Source organism: Balaenoptera acutorostrata, chromosome 6 (assembly GCF_949987535.1).
Source record: "Balaenoptera acutorostrata chromosome 6, mBalAcu1.1, whole genome shotgun sequence".
Lineage (NCBI taxonomy): Eukaryota > Metazoa > Chordata > Mammalia > Artiodactyla > Balaenopteridae > Balaenoptera > Balaenoptera acutorostrata.
In genome coordinates, this window is record NC_080069.1 from 58,203,974 (window position 1) to 58,228,666 (window position 24,693).

At 33.3% G+C, this 24,693-nt stretch overlaps 1 protein-coding gene across 5 annotated transcripts in view; it reads right to left on the reverse strand.

Annotated features, from left to right (window-relative positions):
• The window catches only part of CNTLN (centlein), a 341,438-nt gene that overhangs the window by 128,930 nt on the left and 187,815 nt on the right, over window positions 1–24,693 (reverse strand). For 4 of the 5 annotated variants that reach the window (XM_007176785.2, XM_057548126.1, XM_057548125.1 and 1 more), the window contains 4 exons: window positions 20,806–20,982; window positions 18,868–18,993; window positions 12,066–12,187; window positions 10,460–10,579 (listed from right to left, as the gene is read on the reverse strand). In XM_007176785.2, coding sequence (XP_007176847.2) covers window positions 10,460–10,579; window positions 12,066–12,187; window positions 18,868–18,993; window positions 20,806–20,982 — 545 coding nt within the window. The remainder of the gene's footprint in view (window positions 1–10,459; window positions 10,580–12,065; window positions 12,188–18,867; window positions 18,994–20,805; window positions 20,983–24,693) is intronic. The other variant, XM_057548127.1, reaches the window with a different exon arrangement.

Genomic DNA, 24,693 nt, shown 5'->3' on the forward strand with positions numbered 1-24,693 from the left:
GAGACATTTGAACTCTGACCAGCTAGAGAGAAGAATCTTGTTGAACACCAGGGGTACTCAACAAAGAACCCAAAAGGGTCATTCTAATGAATAGGGGTAAACAAGGCTCTGGTAAAGGATATGCCAAAGATGATGGTACTAGGATGTGGGGCTTTGGGGAGGTGCTTAGGTCATGAGAGTGGGGCCCTCATGAATGGGATTAGTACTGAAAGTCCAGAGAGTTCCCTCACCCCTTCTATAGTGTGAGGATAAGACAAGAAGTCTGCAACCTGGAGGAAGACCCTCACCAGCCCATGCTGGCATCCTGGTCTCAGACTTCCAGCCTCCAGAACTGTGAGAAATTAATTTCTGTTGTTTATAAGCTACTCAGTCTGTGGTATTTTGTTATAGTAGACCAAATGGACTAAGATATATGACCTCAAAAAATAAATACCATATGTATGTGGTCTCATATGTATGAAAAACATTTAAGGTATCAACATCAAAAATTAATCTCTGGAGTTAGAAAATAAAACTCAAAAATATACTTGCCATTTACTTCAGTGAAATATCTGTCAATAAATACAAAATGATATTTTTTCTTAGCTAACAATCTTGTTAACTGTTCAGCAAAATACAATGAAAATACAACAAAAATATTATTATATTCTACCAAAAGGCAGAAACAACCCAAATATCTATCAACAGATGAATCGATAAACAACACATGGTATATACATACAGAGTAATATTACTCAGCCTTAAAAAGAAAAGAAATTCTGACACAAGCTACAACATGGAAAACCTTAAAGATATTATCACAAATGAAATAAACTAGACACAAAAAGAAAAATGACTCCACTAATATGAGGTACTTAGAATAGGCAAATTCATAGAGACAGAAAAAAGAAAGAGGTGCTGAGGGAAGGGGGAATGGAGAGTTATTATTTAATTGGTACAGAGTTACAATTTGAGAAGATAAAAAAGTTCTGAAGATGGATGGCAGTGATGGTAGTACAACAATGTGAGTGTATTTAATGGCACTGAACTCTATACCTAAAAACAGTTACAATGGTAAATTTTACGTTTTGTATATTTTACTGCAATAAAAATATATTATATCCCCCATGATTTAGGTTGATTATACAGAAAACAAAAGTACAAACCATTTCTATATTTTAGCCAGATGGAAGGGAAGGAAAGAGAAAGAAGAGGAAAAAATGGAAAGAACCCACTGTACAGCATGTTAAATGTACTAAATGCCACTGAATTGTATGCTTTAAAATAAAACTAATATGTAATTTGTACGTTGTTAATGGTTATCCAAAAATACATTTATTTTCAAAATATGTCATGATTAGCAGACATTTTTCGGCTAGGAATTTTATTTCCAAATCATGTTAGAGAAATGCAGTTCCTAAAATCTTCATTTCTACATATGGAAAAAAAAAAATTCTTGCTTAGCAAGACAGGGAGTTGCTTTGCAGAAGAAAAAAATAGCTGAAATTTCCTACCATGATATTTTGATTTTAACTCCTCAAGAAATTATTATTGAATTTTATAAAATATTCTGTGAAATTATAACCTACATATATTTAATATTAAACTTAAGAGACAAAAGTACTCCATCCTGGGTTATGCCATTGATCTACAGCTTGTTTACTTTTCATCATTAAAAAAAATGATCAAAAGATCACTGAAATAAAGATTTTAGTTATTATTTAGAGGGTAAAATTCCCTATATCTATAAAATAAACAAGTTTTTAATCACAAATTCTAAACTCCTTTATAATTGACCCCCAACTCTAACTACCTTCATCAACAAGTTCACTACTCAGCAACAACTAGGAAAAACATCAGTAATTCTTTGCAAATATTTTGCATTCCCATACAGAAGTTAGTAATATTTGTGATGTGGAATCATTAAGATTTGGTATGGACTGTTATAAGGAGGTCAGATAGAGGAGTAAATCAATTATAACCCCCTCGGTTTCTGGTTTCAGCAAACGGACAAATCATAATGCCATTTTCCCTGTTTTATGCCAATACTATTCCCTTATTAAAAGTTCTTATCATAATTTGCTTGTTTTCCCTGCTAAGCTGTGAGATCCTGATAAAAAGGGTGGCATATTATTTCTCCTTGTGTACCTGTGTCTAGCAGAGTGCCTAGCTGCAGCATTTTATACAGAATATAGATTAGTATAAAAAGACCAAAACTACCCCACCTACAGCAAGCTCCTGATTTATTTAGCCAAGGATACAGAAAACATACAGTGAATGACTGCACACCTTCCCTTGACTTCTAGGGTTCCTATCAAAGACAAGCTGGATTGGCTGTATAAAAAGAGCTTAATACCCTGTGGCACCTGAGCCCCTTTTATAGTTTTATATCACTACTCAGAAATAATGTACACAAATACTTATATACTAATGTTTTTATTTAGCAGAATGTTAACACGACTTTGTTGGTTCATAAATCTAACTTAGTGTCAGTAAGGCAACATCCTCAACTAAGTGAAAAAGCTATGAGCCTACAGGCATATCTGAAAGCTTTCCTTGCCTCTTTCTATCCAGCATACCAAAGAGTGGTTTCACCTCATCAGCACACGGCAGCTGCCCCTAGAATAAACCTCGTTAGAGTTTGAAATTAGTACTCTTCAGTACACCACTGCATATTCAGTTCCTAGCTTAGTGCCTAGTTCTAAACTATATTGTTTAAATATTGAATGCATAAATAAATGAAGATATGAATATTTGTTATATAAATACCGAAGGAACCAGCCAATTTATTAGTTCATATGTTACTAAGTTCTTAGTCTTTTAAGATATCATTATGATATAATAAGTAGATGCATTTTATAAATCTAAATGAATTATTATAGGAACTATATTCCATGCAAATTTCTCAAGCCCTCAGATTTCCATACTACAGCCCCAACAAATAACTCTGACCATACTCAGTGGTAAAAACACCTGTAATATAGGTCAGTGGTAGTGTCATTTTTAATTATATTTTAAAACCTGATTTAGAGTTGCCACACAATTTTTTTTTAAAATAAATTTATTTATTTATTTTTGGCTGTGTTGGGTCTTCGTTTCTGTGCGAGGGCTTTCTCTAGTTGCAGCGAGCGGGGGCCACTCTTCATCGCAGTGTGCAGGCCTCTCACTGTCGCGGCCTCTCTTGTTGCGGGGCACAGGCTCCAGATGCGCAGGCTCAGTAGTTGTGGCTCACGGGTCCAGTTGCTCCGTGGCATGTGGGATCTTCCCAGACCAGGGCTCGAACCCGTGTCCCCTGCACTGGCAGGCAGATTCTCAACCACTGCGCCACCAGGGAAGCCCCACACAATTTTTTTTATTAGGATTTTGAAAAGTTAACTCAACTTTTACGATTGGATTGGATTTACAGTTGCCACAGAATTTTTTATCAGGGTCTTTAAAAATTAACTCAATTTTTAAGATTGGTCTTAGAAGTACTATTCAAATTTGTTTTAAAAGTAGTTTTAGTAGACATCTTCTTTTAATGTTTTCTAGCCTTATATTTTAAAGATAGTTATTACTGTATAAATAGGGACAAATCTTACTCCTTAAACAGTCAGGACTGAGTATTATTAAACTAGATCCTGCTGTATGCCACAAAAATAAGAGTGCCTGGTCTATAGAAAAGCCAGCTGAAACTTCTGGTTGCTGACAGGGGGTAGACATATTTATCCCTATTCTTCCTATTAATTAAATATAAAAATCCTGAACACGATACAGAAGGTCCCTGACTTACAATGGTTTGACAATGACTTTTCAACTTTACAATGGTGCGAAAGCAATATGCATTCAGTAAAAACTGTACTTAGAATTTTGAATTTTGATCTTTTCCTGGGCTAGTTGTATGCTGTGCAATACTCCCGCATGATGCTCAGCAGCTGCAGAGAGCTGCAGCTCCCAGCTAGCCATGAAATCATGAAAGTAAACAGCCATTTACAACTTACAACCATTCTGCACCCATACAACCATTTTGTTTTCCACTTGCAGTACACTAGTCAGTAAATTATATAAGATATTTAACCCTTTATTATAAAATACGCTCTGTGTGAGATGATTTTGCTCAACTGTAGGCAGATGTAAGTGTTCTGACACATTCAAGGTAAGCTAGGCTAAGATATGATGTCAGGTAGGTTAGGTATATTAAATGTGTTTTTAACTTATGATATTTTAAACTTATTATGGGTTTATTGGGACAGAACGTCATCAATAGCTGAGAAAGATCTGTACATAAAACAAATACAAGAAGACTCTGAAACGCAAAGAAAAGAAGAAGAACAGGATAGGGACCTTAGGAGTAGAGGAACAGCACTAGAAAAACAACTCACAGTGATAAGTTCCCTGGCTTTCTTCTTTGCTCATAAATATCTGAAACTAAGTACTGGAGAAACGCATGACCCAGAAATGCCAACAGACACAAACAAAATGTCTCAAGGAAAGTCTGCTCTCTCAAGCCAAAGAACCAGGAAAGCGACAAATTAACAGGACAGAAATTTTATTGACAATAACCGCCCCTACTCTAGCCATATACCACTAGAGGGAGAAAAACAAAAAAACAGCCTTGCTGTCTCTAACACTGAAGGCCAAGTGAGAAGCCTGGACTCCCATGCCCATCAAGTGGTAATGAGACACCCCTTCACACCCCCTTCAATGTAATGTTAGCAGGGGTCAAGTTAGGAGCTAAGACTCCCACCCCTTCCAGGCAGTAACAATGTGACCCTCTCTCTCCCTCAGGCATGATGTCATCAGAGGTCTGCTAAGTAAAAGATTTAAATAAGATCCAGAGTCTCAAAACATAATACTCCAATTTCCAAGAGACTACTGAAAATCGCTTATCGTACCAAGAACAAAGAAAATCTCAACTTGATTGAGAAACCATAACTAAGAAATGATACCACCCAGGTAACACACAAGTCAGAATTACTTGATAAGGATTTTAGAGTAGCTATGATTAAAATGCTCCAATGAACGGTTATGAATGATCTTGAAAAAAACAGGAAGTCTCAGCAAATAAATAAGAGATATAAAGAAGAATCAAGTGGAAATTTTAGAATTAAGAATCACAATAACCAAAACAAAACAAAACAAAAAAACAAAAAAACTTCACTGCATGGGCTAAATAGCAGAGATGATAGACAAAAGAGGAAAGAATCAGTGAACTTGAAGACAGAACAATAAAAATTACCCAATTTGAAAAACAGAGATAAAATAGTCTGAAAAATAAAATGAACAAAGCCTCAGGGACCTGTAGGACAATACTAAAAGATCTAACATTTATGTCAATTGAGTCCCAGAGTAGAAGAAATAGAATGTGGGGCTGAAAAAAGTATTTGAAAAAATAATGACCAAAATATCCCAAATTTGACAAAAGGCACATACCTAGAGATTCAAGGAACTTAGAGAATTCCCAGAAGAGTAAACCCAAAGAAATTCATGCCAAGACATGTTATAATCAAACTTTTAAAAAGTAAAGACAAAGGAAAAATTTTTGAAAGCAGTTAGAGGGAATGATGTATTACTTTTAAGGGAGCAATGATTCAAATAACAGTGTATTTATCATCAGAAACCATGGAGGCCAGAAAGAAGTGGTATATCCTTCAAGTGCCAAAGAAAAAAAACTGCCAACCTAGAATTCTCTATCCAGTGAAAATATCCTTTACGAATGAAGGTGAAGTGAAAACATTTTAGATAAAGGAAAACTTAGAGAATTTGCTGCCTACCTTAAAAGAAGGTCTAAAGAGAAGCTCTTCAAACAGAAAGAAAATGATAAAAGAAGAAAATTTGGGAAAAGAAAAAATATATAATAGGCTACCCTTCTTTTGAAGTTTTAAAATAATATTTGACAGCTGAAGCAAAAATTGTAACATCAACTAATAGGTTTCTCTATGTATTTAGAGACAAGAGTTAAGACAACATATTATAAAGGGAGGAGGGTAAAAGCACACAGATAGAAGTAAGGTTGCTACATTCCTGAAGTGGTAAAATGTTGACACCAATAAACTATAATAAGTTATGTGTGTAAAATACTGAGAGCAAACACTAAAAAAAAAAACTTATTCAAAGAGATATACTCCAAAACCTTATAAATAAAAACCAATTCTAAAAAAATGTTCAAGTAACACATAGGAAGCGAGGACAAGAGAAACAGAGGAAACAAACAAAATATAAATAATAACATAGTAGACTTAGCTGTAACATATCAACAATGCAAGATATAATGTCAGCATGTAAAAGTGTAAATTATTTCTATACACTAGCAATGTACAAGTAGAAACCAAAACTAAAGTTTATAATATCATTTATAATAGCTCCAAAAAATAAATACTTTTGTACAAATCTAACAACAGTATTAGACATACAGAATCTGCATGCTAAAACTACAAAACACTGATAAAAGAAAATCTCAACAAATTAAGTATTCGTAGAATAGAGGACTCAACATGGTTAATATGTCAATTCTCTCCAAATTAATCTATAGATTTAGCACAATTCCAGTCAAAATTCCCACAAGATTTTGGTAGTTATAGCTATTTTTAAACCTATTTTTATAGGTAAAACTTTTATGGAAAAGCAAAGCGATGAGAAAAGCCAAAACAATTTGAAAAACAATAAAGTTATTTGACTCACACTGAGTTCAAGACTTATTAGAGAGCTACAGAAATCAAGACAGTATGGGGTTCACAAAAGTTTAGGAATTCATATTAATGGAATAAAATAAAGAGTCTTGAAATAGACCTGCAGAAATATAGTCAGCTGATATTTGACAGTTACAAAGGCGCTTTATTGGAGAAGGAATAGTCTTTTCAAAAATGATGTTAATACAACTGGGCATATATCTTTGTAAAAAATGAACTTTAACCTATAACCCACACCTTATACAAAAATTAGCTAAAAATGGATCATAGAGCTAAATATAAAACTTTTTAGAAGAAAACATAGGTTAAATACTTGTGACGTCAGGTCAGAAAAATAGTTATTAGATATGACATCAAAGCCATTATCCATAAAAGAAAAAAATTGGTAAGTTGGACTTTATCAAAATTAAAATTTTGTCATGCAAAAGACATTGTTCATATATTTGATTAAGTTCTTACATACAGAATATATAAAGAACAAGTATTGTTTAATTAGTTTAATAACCAATCAATCTTCTAAAAATGAGCTAAAGAGTTGAAGAGACACTCGTAAAAGATGATATAAAGACAGCAAATAAGCACATGAAAAGATCATTACCATTAGCCATTAGGGAAATGCAAATTAATATTACAATGGAATACCAGTAGACACTTATGGGAATGGTCTTAAAAAAAATGGCAACACCAAGTGCTGAAAAGAATGTGGAACAACTGGCTCATATGAATTCCTGGTAGGAGTAAGAATGGTATAGCCACTCTGGACAACAGTTTGACAGTTTCTTACAGAGTTATACATACGTTGACCATACACACAGCAGTTCTACTCCTGGGTATCTACCTTAAAGAATTAAAAAGTTATGTTCACACAAAAATCTATGTATAGGACTTCCCTGGCGGTCCAGTGGTTAAGACTCCCTGCTTCCAACACAGGGGCCGCGGGTTCAATCTCTGATCGGGGAACTAGGATCCCATGGGACGCACGGCACAGCCAAAAAAAAAAAAAAAAAAAAACCAAAAATCTATGTATACCAAAAAACTATACATAGTTGCAAAAAACTAGAAAAGACCCAAAAATTCTTCAGGAGACAGACAAACAAACTGTGGTACATCTATACAATGGAATACCATCTAGCAGAAAAAGGAACGAACTGGACGAACCAACATGAATGAATCTCAAACGCATTATGCTGAGTGAAAGAAGCCAGTCTCAAAAAGTTACAGCTTATATGATTCCATGCATATAACGTTCTGAAAAAAGGCAAAGCTATAGGGAGGAAGAACAAATCAGTGGTTGCCAGGTGTTAGGGATGGTGGGAGGATGTGACTACAAGCGGGTAGGACAAGGAAATTTTTTGAGATGATGGAACTAGTTTGTATCCTGACTGTGGAAATAGTTACTTGAATCTATTATGCATGTTATAGATATATGTAATATATCTATAACACTGTATGTGCCACAACTCAAAAAACTGTATGCTAAAATGTACTATATGTAAATTTTAAAAAAACAAAAAAATTCTGTCATCAGTAAACAAACTTCAATGAATAAAAAGACATGCTTCCATGTTTCCTTTCTTATTGTTTCATCATGATATTTCTAGTTTAATTTTTAACATTATATTTCATTAGAACGTTCCCAAGAAAACTCCCTGAGAGGAAGTTTGTCTGATGTTCTCATTACATTCACCTAGCAGAATGCCTGTCACACAGCAGTAACTCAAATACATTTCTTAACTGAATAAATGTTTCACAAAATAACCCACCCCCCAAAACATTATATGACTTAAAGTTTATATCAATTATTTAGCACTCTTCAAGGTTATCACCTCAAACTTCACTATTATTTAATAAATTAAAACTGATCTGAAAAATAAATATTTTGCAAATGGCTATCACATTAATAAATTTAAATGAACTTCAGGGGGGAAAAATCCACACTTTTAATGACTCTTAGCATCTAATTTACAGAGCTACTTGTAACATACGCATACTGCTGGGTGAACAGACCAGGGTTCTAACAGTTCCCGAACTTTCTTAAAAAGGCTTTACCATTTTTTCTTTAGTTCTATTTCATTAATGAGCAAAATAAACCTCAAATAAACAACACTTACAACTAACCTCTGCTTGAATTTTTTTTGAATAGATTAGATCTTGCAACTAGTTAATTAGGTTTCACACCTATTTTGTCCAAAATTAACTTTTGTATTTGGAGACAAAAAGATCACTAAAGATTATCAGAGAAAGTACAAATACATGCTACATCACAGATAAACCCTATGAAAATATTATGTTAAGTGAAAGAAGCTAGTCACAAAGAACCACATATTATATAACTCCATTTATATGAAATGTCCAGAATAGGTAAATCTATACACACAGAAAGCAGATTAGTGGTTAGCTAAGGGGTGGAGAGCAGTGGAAGAATTAATGGAGGTAACAGGTAAACTGTGTGGGGCTTTTTTGGGGGAGTAGGTAATGAAATTGTTCTAAAATTTATTGTGATGATGGGTGCACAACTCTTCGAATATTCTAAAAACCACTAACTTGTTCACTTTATATGGTGAATTACATGGCTTGTGAATTATATCTCAACAAAGCTATCAAAAATTATCAGGGAATATATCTGGGACAAATCTATAAAATCTACAAAAATTTTCAAGATAATAAACTTTATTATCAGCATCAAACATTTAATACTAATAGAACGTAGTATACTTTGAGGTAATTGGAAGTAAACATTTAAATGTATACTGATACGATCATTTCTTCAAAAGTTTATCATTGAATGGAAAACGTGGCAATCTAAAGCTACATGTGTTATTATATAGTATGTAAAATAAGATTCTAATTTACAGCTATGAAAATTCAATAATATTTAATTACATTATGCCACATGATACTAAATTCCAGTAATCTAAAAGACATCCAGCCTTCAAAAAAATTACATGGTCTGAGTGTAAAAAATTTAACTCTAAATGAAGAAATAGTTAAGTAGCAAGAGGCTAATTGTGTTGGTCTAACTCCTTTTTGTTAAAAAAAAAAAAAAAAAGTGTCCTTTCTTTGCCAAGCTGAATATAATAGCTTGTGAATTATAAGATCAAAGAAGCAAACTGTATGTTTTCTAAAATATGAGTATCCTTCATCAAGTTTTATACTTAGGCAGCTAAAAGACCTATGTGGAGGGATCAGCATTAAGCCCAAAGGACAGGCAGTACACAGCAAGAAAGAAAGCAATTCCCTCGTGTCTTTTGCAGGTCACCGCCAAGGACCATGTTAGCAGATCCATACCAGACCTTTAACAGGCAGTTCTGCTGCTACCAGTAATTAGCTTGGACAGCTCTAGCTCCAAGAGTAGCAGCAAGGCTACACCATAATGAGCTCAGCTGGGATTAGCAGGACAGGGCAGGGAACCAAGAGAGCTCAGGCATTCTGCATTGCGTATGTATCTAGGAGATCAAACAAGGATGCCTGGCTAGGTTATCCCCTCTCCACCTCATTCCAAAAATGAAGCACGGCAGTGTCTAAAATACAGACTAATGAAGAGCGACACCTCCAACAGATGAGAGCCACATTAATTAACACAATCCCTAGATCATATTATACAGTTTCAGCTAGAGCTAGCAAATGTGCAACTTGTTATTGCATTATACATATATATATTTTAAAAGCTAATCTTTTTTCTCACTTTTACAGGCAAACCAGATTATTTCATTTTCCAAGTTTTATAAGGAATTTCTCTCATGGCCTTTCAGACACAAAGAATTTCTCTCAAATGTTTATCTAAGTAGACATTGTTAAAAAAAGAAACTCACTTTTGAATCATTAGCTCCTGGTTCTCCCTTTTGAAATAGGCCAGTTCATTCCATACAGCGTCAGAATCTTCTTGTCGAAGTTTTTGGGGATCTGCTCTCTTTATTTTCCTGATTTCCATCCTATTTTAAAAATGAAATTGCTTTCTTACTTAACGTGTTCAAAGTGTAATAAAAATTCATTTATACATTCCCTAAAATTTAAAAATATCTATTGACCAAATTTCTAAATCAAGTTCACTATGCAATGAATTTCCTAAAACCTAAGTATGTAGAAATTAAAATCCTATATCATGATTTCCTAAAAAGCTAAACTGCTGCTATGGAAAGCAAACATTTAAGCAGACACGTGATATTCTCAGGTCTATTTCTCTCATTCATTCTACTAGTAATAAAACATACATTGCAGAAATGTCACAGTTTCAAAAAAGGACTATAAGCAATCAACACATCTAGAATTTGCTGTCAACCAATCTGAATGTGGTTTATGTGCTCTATCTTAAAACAAGCAGTTATCAGTGAATATCAGAATATCAGATAGTTAGCAAGTAGTCTTCACACTTCTAGTGACTACTAAAAAGTTAGGTAAGCAGAGGCTAAATCCAGGACAAATAGATTTATCATTGCTTTACTGAAAAGCAATATGAAACACTTTCTGTTCTTCAAAGGAAAAATTAGATGTGACAATTACCTGTAAAACATGCCAAATGCCCTTTATGCTTTCATTTTCTGTACATAAAACAAACTCTTCATTTTTCTTTTGTAAAAGTGCAGTACTGGCTAATTTAGAAACTATTTCTCTGTAGAACAGACCAATGTGTATCATCAACATTGCCCTAAAGGATCCATCTGAAAAGATGAGAGGGTAGTAGATTTTCTGTACTCATTCAGTCCTTTGCCCTCTGTTGATACTGTTAACAGGGGAGCCATTTACGACTAACCAAGATCTGAACACCTGTTCACAGCAATTGAACTGAGACTGCCAATTCATTCAGATAAGCTGCAGAACAAACTGATGGATAGTAAAGATTTTCAAATTGCATATTAGGTTGAAGTAGTTTTAAGATAGTTAACTATATATGTGAATTTCCTATTTCTCATGTCTTTCAAATAAAACTTAAATACTTTTTGAGTTATATATATTGTAACACCAGTATTTTATTTAATTAAAGTAGTTTTAAGATAGTTAACTATATATGTGAATTTCCTATTTCTCACGTCTTTCAAATAAAACTTAAATACTTTTTGAGTTATATATATTGTAACACCAGTATTTTATTTATTTAAAGTAGTTTTTCAATCATATGGATGTGAACTGTTTTTGCTTTGTTATATACTTTTGTTAAATTACTCTATAGATATTAAAAATATATACAATAATTCATAATCACCTATGCTAATGATTTCTGCAAATGATAGGAAAATCTATAGTTATTGCTAAGATATTTCTATTTTCATTTATTATATTCTCTATTTTAAAATCCTCAATAAAGATCTGACTACCAAATAATTTCTTTAAAATCAAACAAAAGCCATTAAAGCACCTATACGATGCTACTCCGTTCCATTTAATATTTAGGGAAATGGCTTTATGAGCTATGTAACTCACATGCCACTGCCTTCTTCCCACTGTTTTAATTGCTCTTTTACTGCTCTGTAGTTGGTCTGTAACATCTGTAGCCTTTCCTTGTGTTTTTCATGGACATCTCTTAGCTCATCATTTTCTTGGCTCTGTAGAACACAAAAAAGCAAGTATACAAGTCTGAAGAAAGTATTAGTATAATGTTACAAATAAAAGGCTACCAATCTAAGTATGAAATGTGAAAGAAAATAGCATGTAAATATGAATTAATTTGTAATACTTATTTAAGCAGAAGAAAAAGAATTCCTGAAGTCACAGAACAGGTTTGCTTGATACATTTGAAACACTCATGGCATTTTTAAAAATCACTTAAGTAATCTCAAAATTGTGGCATCAAATTAGTTTCATTCCTTTCCCTTTTGATAATTAGTATATATACACGTATTTATGAACCAATCTTACATATTTAAATTTTTTTTTCTTTTCCAGGATTTGTCCACACATAAAGCGTCACTATTTTGTTAGTTGTAAGTGCACATATAATTAGTGTAAGGACACTAATCATAGTAAGACCAGTTCTTTAACCCATAGATTCATAATTAGTTTGTTATAATGCACAAAGATTACACAGGAGGAAGAAAATCAGTTTAGACCTATGTTAGAAGTGGCATAGTTTAATATTTGGGGTTGAAACATAAAGAACTAAAATGTGAAAGCTGGGCTTAGTACTCTTGAAGAGGTCATGGAATGGACAGTCCGAACATTACTAGGGTAAACAATTATAGTCAATGACTTCTAAATGTTTTAAATAAATCACATGCATAAATCTTCATTTTTTGACATAACCACAAAATGAACTTATAAAGGCCAAATTTTCAGTCCTCAGGGGATGTATATATATTACTTATGAACTGTGTTTCTCAAAGGAAAATAGGTAACGTGTTGAGTTTTTTTACCCTTGATAATTTCAAAATTTGTTTTTTAAACTCTTTTTTATTTTCTGTACGAAAGAACTTGTATACTTATTCAGTGCAGGTAACCGGTACCCTCTAATAGTGAGGTGAGAGGAGTAGGCACACAGCAGCCAGAAAGATCTGCATTCCAATCTTGGAGTTTTCTCCTGGTAGCTGCATAATCTTAAGAACACTATTTAAATTAATTCAATTTCTTTTACTATAGAATATGGAAAAGAACACAGAAATCTATATTATGACAACTAAACTAAATAAACTAACATATAGGTAAAGCCCCTGGCACTGTGCTTGCCCAATAGAGGCTCAAAGCAAAAGTGAGCTTTTTACTCTGTCCTCTTCCCAAGTATTAACAGTGATGCCCTTATCATTTAGAAGCCAAATGTACTGTTTCATTGACTATCTGTCTCTCATCCCAACAGTGAGCTAATACCTTATAGAGTCTGCATTATTTTACTGCAATTCTACCTGTCTCAACAGTATTTATATGTTGCCATTATACTTTGAATATATATCTAGTAGGATAACTTCAATAATTCTCTTAAGTAGTTATTAGGACGTATTTGAGCCCTGTGTGTACCGAGTGGTATGTATGCCATATGGAAATGGAAGTGCTTGATGAAAAAGTATGAAAATGGCATCACTGACAGGGAAACTAGAATAAATGTTATTCTAAAGAGTTTTAGAAGATATAAATCACAGCCACTGCATAATTACTGCTAAAAAGTAGCATGGTTTAATACTATGGTTAAAAATTCAGGATACAGAATTCAGTTTTGTTTGTTTCAACTGGAGAACCATATATTAAGAACCTATTATATGCAGGGTGTTAAGTGCTGATAAGAGTTCAACTCCTGCTGCTCAAACGTACTAAATTTTACCTTGACGTAGCTGCTTAAATTCAATGTGTCTCAATTTCTCCATCTTCAAAATGAAGCTATTTGTGGACTTCCCTGGTGGCACAGTGGTTACGAATCTGCCTGCCAATGCAGGAGACACGGGTTCGATCCCTGGTCCGGGAAGATCCCACATGCCGCGGAGCAACTAAGCCCGTGTGCCACAACTACTGAGCCTGAGTTCTAGAGTCAGCAAGCCAAAAATATCCCATGGGCAGTCACGGAATTAGGTCCATTTATTAGATCATTCAATAAAATATTTACAGAGTAACTTCTATGTATTTTGCAATTAAACTAGCTAAACTAGAGGCTCTAACTTCTGTGTACAAACAAGTCTCAATGACTAAAATATTAGAAAATAGTAAAGTTGTATCAACTGACTTTCCTCAATGATGTTTGTAATTCTACTTCTGAGTTGATAAGAATAGAAATGATTCTTGATCGAATCATCTAGTTTGCTCAAAGGCTTCTTGACAGGCATAAAGCAAACTAAGAACATGAACACTATTAATAAAACAGTGGCTCAATCTTCAGAGTATGATAGCAAGGTTTCTTAAGAAAAAAACATTTATAGAATACCAAGGATTCCATGGATGTTTAATTTCAGCAGAATGTATAAACTTCATGAATATTAGAGCATTAAAAAATAAAAGACATATAAACTATATTCAAAGGACATATTAATGTTATTAAATGGCACAGAAAAGTACTAAAAGAATTAAGTTGCCAAATGCATGAAAGTCAGTAAAGCAGAGATTCATGGCACTAGTAATTGCAAGGATAGTAAGAATTTCATAAAGCTCTGATGCACTGGTTTCCATATTAAATTTTATAATTCACTACACCCATGAATTCAGGATTTGGAATTGGGTGGGATTTTTATAATAAGAGCTTTCAACTCTTCTATTACTATAGACTCTACAATTACAACATTGGTTGCCCATCTTGAAAACAGGTACAACTAGCCACAGAAGAGAGCTTAGTAAGACAATATGTTAATGTTTATACAATTATATATTATTATAATATATAGTATTAGAATAATATGCATGAACAGCATGTCAATTTATCAAAATTTATATACATATGTACCATAGGCTCCTGAAATTTCTTTGTCCCTCCCTCCCTCCCTTCAATCCACCTTGGTGATCAACTTGGGACCCTAAAGCTACCTACCATGCCACGATCATGTCTTTTGTCTTTAGTTTAGTGTTTCCAACAGTACCTTCCATGGAGCAACAGTCTTTTGGGAAATATTAATAGGTATAATCAAGTAAATCTGATAAATAATGTATCTCTACCTTCCTATAGATTCACAATGCACATTGGTATGTTAAAGGATCACAAAAATAGAAAGATGTTAATCCATTGCTCACATATTTAAGCAAGGAACATTTTGTCTGCCATGTTCCCATTAGCTTCTTGAAGAGCAGTATTCAAAAGAATACCAACATGGGAAAGACCATGACAAAAATTCAGCGTGTATTAGTGGGGAATGGTCTTCAAAAGGAGCTCCATGATCCCAATGTATTTTAAAAACCATAAGACACTGTTATGTGTTGAAATGAATCTCTCCCCAAAAGATATGTTGGAGTCCTAACCCCCACTATCTCAGAATATGATTTTGTTTGGAGACAGGATCTTTATAGAGATAAACAAGTTAAAATGAGATAGGGTGAGGGCTTCCCTGGTGGCGCAGTGGTTGAGAATCTGCCTGCTAATGCAGGAGACACGGGTTCGAGCCCTGGTCTGGGAAGATCCCACATGCCACGGAGCAGCTGGGCCCGTGAGCCACAGCTGCTGAGCCTGCGCGTCTGGAGCCTGTGCCCCGCAACGGGAGGGGCCGCGATAGTGAAAGGCCCGCGCACCGCGATGAAGAGCGGTCCCCGCACCGCGATGAAGAGTGGCCCCCACTTGCCGCAACTAGAGAAAGCCCTCGCACGAACCGAAGACCCAGCACAGCCAAAAATAAAAAAATAAAAAAAAAAAAAAAAAAAAAATGAGATAGGGTGGGTCCTAATCCAATATGATTGGTCTTCATAAAAAGGAGAAATTTAGACACAGAGAGAGGCTTGAATAGAGGGAAGGTAATGTGAAGACACAAGGAGAAGGCCATCTATGAGCCAGGGAACACCTGAGACTACCAGTAGCTAGGAGAGAGGAATGGAACAGATTTTCCCACACAGACTTCAGAAGGAACTAACCCTGTTGACACCTTGATTTTGGACTTTTCTAGCATCCAGAACTTTGAGACAATACATTTCCGTTCTTTTAAAGCTAGTCAGTTTACGGTAGTTTGTCAGAGCAGCCCTAGGAAACTAACACAAACACACCACTAATTCCTATCTTACCTTATACTCACATGTGCTTGAGTAATAGCAATAGCATTAATACTATAGCCTAATAATGGAGAAGATAGAAACAGGTCTTCTGTCTTCACTAAATATGAGTTACATTTACTAAAGTCAGGTTGTAAATTAAAAAGTGCCCTGGGCCCAACTACTCTCCTTGGAGTTGCTTTAATATACATGTTTTGTTTACCCATTCCTTTTGTTAAATGCTCTTGATTATAGTGCCTTTTACATTCAGCTATTTTGCTCCTTTAAAATAAGAAATCCTTTCCTACCAAATGATAAAATGCAAAGAAAAAAATTTGCTCCCATTTTTTCCCCTATCTTGCAAATCTGTGAAAGAAAACAATCATTTGAAATTCACAATTATCATCAATTAACTTGAAAGAATACAGAAAAAATATAAATGAAAAAGAAATTGTGTGAAAAATAATTTTACTCTAAAAATAAACTTGAGGCCTCATCCAAGAGAGCCATTGTTAGAAAAAAGGAATGAGGAAATAAATTAGTATAATGTTTCTGAGACTCTCTGAAACAAGAAATTTAAAAGGTGTTAGAGAATAAATCTAAAAATGTCTGAATTGCTCTACTCCTTCCTGCCAAAAACAAGGAACTAAAAAAGACTCACAGACTTTTGGGGGCAAATGAGTGGAGATGCTCTACTACTGAATGGGATATGTGATGGTTAATTTTTTATGTTAACTTGACTGCCCAGGTATTTGGTTAATCGCTGTTCCTGGGTGTATCTGTGAGGGTGTTTCTGTGTGAAATTAACATTTGAATCAATACACTAAATAAAGCAGATTGCCCTCCCCAATCTGATGGGCTTCATCCAATCCACTGAAGGCCTGAAAAGAATAAAAGGCTGAGTAAGAAAGAATTCTTTCTGCCTGACTGTCTTTGAGCTGGGACACTGGTCTCCTGCTTTCAGACTCAGACTGGGACTGGAACTTACATCATTAGCTCTCCTGGTTCTCAGGCCTTTGGACTCAGGCTGGAACTATACCATTAGCTCTCCTGGATCTCCAACTTGACAACTACAGATCTTGGACATCTCAGACTCCATAATCATGTGATCATATAAGCCAATTCTCCTTAGAGTAAATCAATCAATCTCTCTCTCTCTCTCTCTCTCTCTCTCTATATATACATATATATATATACACACACACACATACACACACACATATATGTATTTCAGAATAATGATATCTCATTAGGGAAGACTAAAGGATTGTATCTTATTGTTTCTATTTCTCCAGAGAACCCAGATTAATAGAAGACAGAAGTAGAAGCCTTGGTATGTAAATTTCAAGAACTATGCAAAAGAAGGATGATGGTGTCCTAAACATGCCCATAATATCCTGTTTGTACCTACACGTTTACACCAATACACTAGATTCTAACTACTCACTCAGCATCATTTTTTTCCTCCTGTTATACAAGTGACTAGCACAATACTTGGCTAATTGCATTGGCCAATAAGTTACAAATGAGTAAACAAATGAATGAGCAAATAACTACAGGTGTATAAATTTCAAGTAGGCTAAATGTTAGCAAGCTGAGGTCATGTGATCATTTTATTTTTGGGAGAAACAATAGATGATAATTTTCCTTTGTTTAGAACTAATAGTTTAAATCTGACTAAATATAAATTAAAACAATGTTTAGTGAAATGGCAGAAAAAAACTTCTAATTGTAGCTTACAGTTAACTATATCTCTAAACTATATTTTGCTCTAGAGTACAAGACATTTTCCTCCTAAGAATAATCTGTATGACAAAGAATCTAAGTTTTAAATATTTGGATTCTAATCATCTGTAAATTGGGCTTGTCACAGAATATTATAAAACTATTTGAGAGTCAGTTAAATGGCTAAATCTCAAATAGTGTTGGCCTTCCGGTAGTTGTGAATGAAGAATGACAAGTTTAGCCATATTAAATTCACAGAAAAAATTAAAGCCCTCAATACAGTCACATAAAATTGGTTCAATACACACAACCAACTTCTTCTGAGAAAGATAATTCACAAAGTATGAGTTGGAAAGTATATACTCTTAAAGACAGAACAATAAATGCATATGCTTCTTAAAGATTGGTAGAACACAGATTCAAATGTCATGCATTCTGAGACAAATTCAGTTGAAATGGAAAAAATAACACATTTATGTGCCACTTTGACTATATAATTTTTCTGTAAAGGACAATTTTAAGTGGCCTGAACTAGGTTAGCATAGTTATTAACTCACGTTTCTTTGTGTATGTTTATCATATATAAAGAACCACAGGAAATTTCTCTTTCCATTTGCTGTAGTTGTATTTTTTGGTCTCTGAGAAACTATAAGAAATTTATTCCCAATACAGAGTCAAAATATTCCCTAATAATTTTAAAGTAGTGAATAAACATTTAGTTTTTAAAGTAGCAAAATTTTTTATTACTTTACGATCCTCAGAAATCTTAAGAACTAGACTAACCAATTTATACATTTTTTTAAAAAGTAATTAAATTCAGGAAAGATAAATGATAAGCAGTAATTTGTGAAATGAATGTTTACTTTGGTATATCCTTACCTATGCAAGGTTATTATTAAAGAAAGGATTTAATGTTCACCTTTAGCTGTAGTGCCTTCTCTAAGTTTTCAATCTTTCTTTCAGCATTTCTCAGCTTCTTTAGCTCCTCTGAGTCTAAGAAAGAGCTCTTTGGGGACAAAGACCTTGAGCGTTTCACAGGTGGTTCCTCGAGAATAAAACAAGGACATGGTTGAACTAGTTGGAACACTGGATTATGAAAGACATGCAAAATTAAAGAACAAGTAATTTTGAATACTAATAATGAATTATAAAAAAAAAAATCTTGCATGGAATACCAGAGAAATAACAAGCAGAATTACCACAGTGCTACCGCTAAAGGTTTCTCTGTGACTCGTTAATGAGAATATTCATTTACATTTACATTGTTTCTTTCAGAATAATGATGTCCCATTAGGGAAGACTAAAGGGTTATAGACTCAGAAATGCAAGAAACCTCATTACAAAGGAGGGGATAGAGGCTGGTCTAATTGCTCTATAAGGGTCCAAGGTTACACTTGATAGGACAACCAGAAACAAGAGGGAAAGGATTTTTTTCCCTTTGAAATAGTTTAACACACTGTGAAGTTGAAGGAACAATATGCTTGAGGAATATAAATACAACAGACAGTAGATCTTATACCATAATGACCATATGGTCATTAACTATAATGTGGCTAACTAGAGACAAGAATGTGTGTTTATATTATGTACAGCTTCATATACCAATCTGGAGAAGGAATATGTGAAAGCAACTATTAAGCTGGGCAACATATTGTTCATACTTACTGCATGTCCTTATGAAAAAGAAAGAAAATTCTTTCAAAATATCACTCTCATTTTCTTGACTTTTGTTAAAAGCAATGAAACATCAAAGCAGTACATTTTTAAAGCTCAACAATACAGCACACAACCAAATTAGGCCCTATAAGGTCTCTCAATTTTAGGAATATTTTCTTTCATTTAAATAAAGCTCAATGCTGTGAAACTACTCCAAAATGGCAAGAAACATATAATGCAGTTATGTTTAAATACATACATACATACATAAACAAAGCTAGTTCTTCTGGAAATTACTAATAATATTAGAGGGAGTAAATAAGAATGTCACAGAAACATAGGTCTCATTTTAAATACTTCCTTTATTAAGACATTTGTCCTACTCATAGGAAAAAATGAAAAGAATTGGAAACAATTATCTTGAAAACATGATTTTCTACTTTTAAAAATATTTTCTACTGCTGAAGTAACAAGTGTGAGAAATATACCTCTAAAACTCCTTACTTTTAGGAAAAGCTTAATTCAATTTATATAGAAATAATATATTTACAATGTGATATTCTGAAATGTTTATATTAATTAATGTTCATAGAATCTTTTGCACTATAATAAGAATATGCAATAAATACTACAAAAAGGAAAAGCTGAGACATTAATAAATAAGAATCATGCTACAAAAAATTTGCTTATTATTCTCCACTGTTACACCTTTAAATGTGAAAATATGTAACTGCACATATTAATGTTAAATTCCATTTTATAGTTTATATTCCAAATGGGCAGTATTTTAAATATCATATCTGAATGAAATAGAAACATTAAGATATATTTTTCTTCTAATTAAAATTAGAAAATTGAATTAAGGACTAATACCACACTAAAATTTCTACTTAATTTATCTATAGATTAGATAGATGAGGGATACTTATCAAAACTTAATATAAGAATGTTAATTTACTGCAAAAGAGGTATATCATTACTAATATATTTAATTAATTAAATAAGGAATATATTATTCAGATCAAAAAGGGAAAACTTGCTACTCCCAACCATGATTTTATAAAACATTTGACACAGAATATTTTTTAAAAGCTTCCAGAAATATAAGCAGAGAAGTAAATGCTGCTGTTTGTTTTTTAACTTCATCACTTGCCTTGCCAGCCTCATGCTGACAAATTCACAAAATGACAAATGTCCCTACCTTATGTTTCCTTTCAGTACTTGTCAAGATGCTCTTCTCTGAGGAACCCTTGTTGGTATATCTGTTCTCTGATAGTTTTTCATTTGCTATTTTCAGTTTCTCCTGTAAATACTCAATTTCAGACTTCTGTGAGACCATTAAGGTTTCTAAGCTCGATAAAGATGGCTGTTGAGAAACCTATTTTAAAAAGTATGTTTGTATCTTACATTATTTACACATTCATGCAAATATTTATATATGTTACTACATTATATAAATCATAAGTATTCCAAGAAAGAACATTTCATTTCAAAAATAAACTGTAAACCTGCATTAGCTAAGCTTCTATCATCCTTATAGAACGGCATTTTCAATAAAATAACCAAGAGTCTGTGTAAACATTTTCATAAGTAATACTGTCATACAGATTTTCTGGGGAAAAAATTTAAAGTTGTGCATGATATACACAACTCATCTATAAAATTGTTTCAAATTAATGATTATACATACAGGTATTTCCTCAGTAAATGCTCAATGCAATACCACTGAATATAAACCTGAGAAAAGGAAACCAACAGCACTATAGGTCTAATTAGCTTTTAATGTATTATAATTTAGTAATAACTCAAAGAACTCTGATACTTTTTAAAGTCAGCAGAGTTCACAGTATTCTCCTTTGAAATTTATTCCCATGCCAGATAAACTGTTAATGGTAAGCACCACATTTTAACAATAGAAATCACAGGAAAATTAAGTTTGTAAGAAACCTATTCATGAAAACTAGCATTCAACAAAATTGTACCACCATCTTAACTGAATATACTTGAGACCATTAAAATCCATGCATATATACTATTTCAAATTAACCACTCCATTTACAAAAAACAAAAACACTAGATCATAAGTGAAACCAAGTTTTTGTTGATTTCCAGGAAAGAAAAGTCAGATCTTATGATTCTAATATTATCAACATGGATCCAGTAGCCCTGAAAATAGTTTCATATAAAATGTGGAGAGCCCCATCCTTCCTAAATGATATTCCTAAGGATTATAACAAAAATATGTATGTTTAACTTTTCTGAACTAACAATGAGAAATATTACCCTTTTACTGGTTTTGACTACTTTTTTCTTTTTTTAGGGGATAGGCAAATTTTTACTAATTCTAAACTGTAATTTTTATAAAGAGAAGGATCATCTTATTATACTATCACCATACTATTACATTATACTATCATCATACTATTACACTTTCCTCATATATAAGTCACCTGATTTGTTTCCCAATCTTATTCTATCACAACACTGAATATTTTCCTAATAATGTTATTTATATTGTACTGTTACCACACTTACAATATTAAATACTGACTCTATTAGCTTGCATTGAACATCAAATTAAAATACCTTAAGCACTTTTCTTCCAAACTCTAAAGGAGTTTGACCTATTCTTTTCTCCTCCTTTAACCATTGTATGGCTTTTATTTATTCTTTCCTCCTCTTTTGTAAACAGATTTATGATGCTTATAAATTTTTCCTTTGGGCTGCCAATCTGAACAATTTACAAAGGCTACCTATTCTTGTTCTGGTTTTGTTAAATAAAATTACAAAGAATATATTAATATCACATCATTTACCAAAGAAATTTTAAATAAATTGTTCAAAATCAAACAAAAATTTAGAAAAAAACAGGAAAAACATAATTTTAGCTTATTGATACATCCAATAAGCAATCCTGTACTCTTTAATAAATGAGTTTTCCAAGTCATCATTGGGTTATAATGCAACAGGTAAGAATGTTAAAACATGAATATTTGGTCAAGAAGCTGCAATTCTAAATCATTAAAATATTTATGAAGATATTAAAAAGCCTCCAACAGTGGACATTGCTACTATAATAATAAAAGATTTCTTATTTAGGCAGAATTCCTTTAAAATTCGTCAGTAAACAATAACGGAACTTCAAAATTAAAATACTATTAAAGTAGTGATTAACTCCAGCTCAAATAGGAGCCATAATGTAAATAAATAAGTAAAATGAGTTATATTTAAATTATAGCTTTAAAATTCATTCGACAGAGACACTTTGTATACATATTGAACATATACATATATACTTTACTTCCACAAGGAAACTTATGCACACTCCCAGTTTTTCAAAAATGGAGTCTTCTTTCTCTCTCTGTCTCTCGTCTTTTATCACTTTTGCTAGAGATACATGCACATGAAGTATTTCACATTTCTCTTAATATAACCACTTTTAAAAGTATAAGTAAGGGCTTCCCTGGTGGCGCAGTGGTTGAGAATCTGCCTGCCAATGCAGGGGACACGGGTTCGAGCCCTGGTCTGGGAGGATCCCACATGCCGCGGAGCAACTAGGCCCGTGAGCCACAATTACTGAGCCTGCGCATCTGGAGCCTGTGCTCCGCAACAAGAGAGGCCGCAATAATGAAAGGCCCGCGCACCGCGATGAAGAGTGGCCCCCACTTGCCGCAACTGGAGAAAGCCCTCGCACAGAAACAAAGACCCAACACAGCCATAAATAAATAAATAAAAATTGTATAACTTAAAAAAAAAAAAAAGTATAAGTAAAATGAAACATCAAATCGCAACAAAGACCCAACACAGCCATAAATAAATAAATAAAAATTGTATAACTTAAAAAAAAAAAAAAAGTATAAGTAAAATGAAACATCAAATCGCAGTCACCCTCATTTTGAGGGAATAAGGAGGGTACTTGTGGTAGTAGCTATTCAGCTCCAGCCAGTTGTTTTCACAGAGGAATGTGGCCCACTACTGCCAGATCGACTGATTTTTCAAAAGAATGGAGGAATTCAAATTTCTAAGAGAAATCTAATTTTAAAATATTGGCCAGACTCAGCTTATGACTCTTGTATCTTGAGAACATGGTGGTGGGAGTATAAACTGCTACAAATTTCCTAAGGAAATTTTGAAACATGAATCAAAGAACATAATAATGTACCAAGCCTTGGACTTTGTTCTAATCATACTGAGGGTTGATACAGAAAGATATCCATGATAAACTGTTAAGTGAGGAAGCATAGGTTACAGAAGAATACAGCATACTGTATAGACATAAATTTCACCAAACCCTGAATTTACAGCATTATTTCTGAATGGAGGTATTATATGTGAATTTTCTTCATACATATCTGAATTTCCTTGATTTTTTTTACAATGAACATGTCACTAAACAGTTTTTAAAATGTAATTTTTTCTGCAAATAAAAGGGAAAAAAAGTTCAGTATAAAAATTTCAGTACAGATAGGGGAAATATAAATGAAAGCCTCTATCATATCATCTCTCAGAATTCACTAACGATAAGTTTGGGATATAGTTCCCATACTTTAAAGAGAAAAGGAAAACCATTTTAATTCTGACCTTTAACTTTTTTTTTATTACTAGCTTTATTTTTTATAACAGCTTTACATTTACAGAAAAACTGAGCAGATACTATAGAGACTTCTCCTACACCTCCCAACCCCACCCACCCAGTTTCCCCTATTACTAACAACTAAAATTAATATGGTACATTTGTTAAAATTAGTGAACCAATTTTCATACACTATTTTTAACTGAAGTCCCTAGTTTATTCAACTTTCCATAGTTTTTACCTAATCTTCTTTTCTTTTCCCGGATCCCATCCATGATACCACACTACATTTAGTTGTCATGTCAGCAACTCTTGGCTGGGACAGTTTCTCAGACTTTTCTTATTTTTGATGACACTGACAGTGTTGTGGAGTACTATTTAGGTATATTGTTTTGATAGGATGGCCCTCCACTGGAATTTGTCTATGTTTTCATCATGATTAGACTGGGGTTATGAATTTTGGGGCGGAAGATCACAGAAGCCATCATATCATATCAAGGGTACACACTATCAACA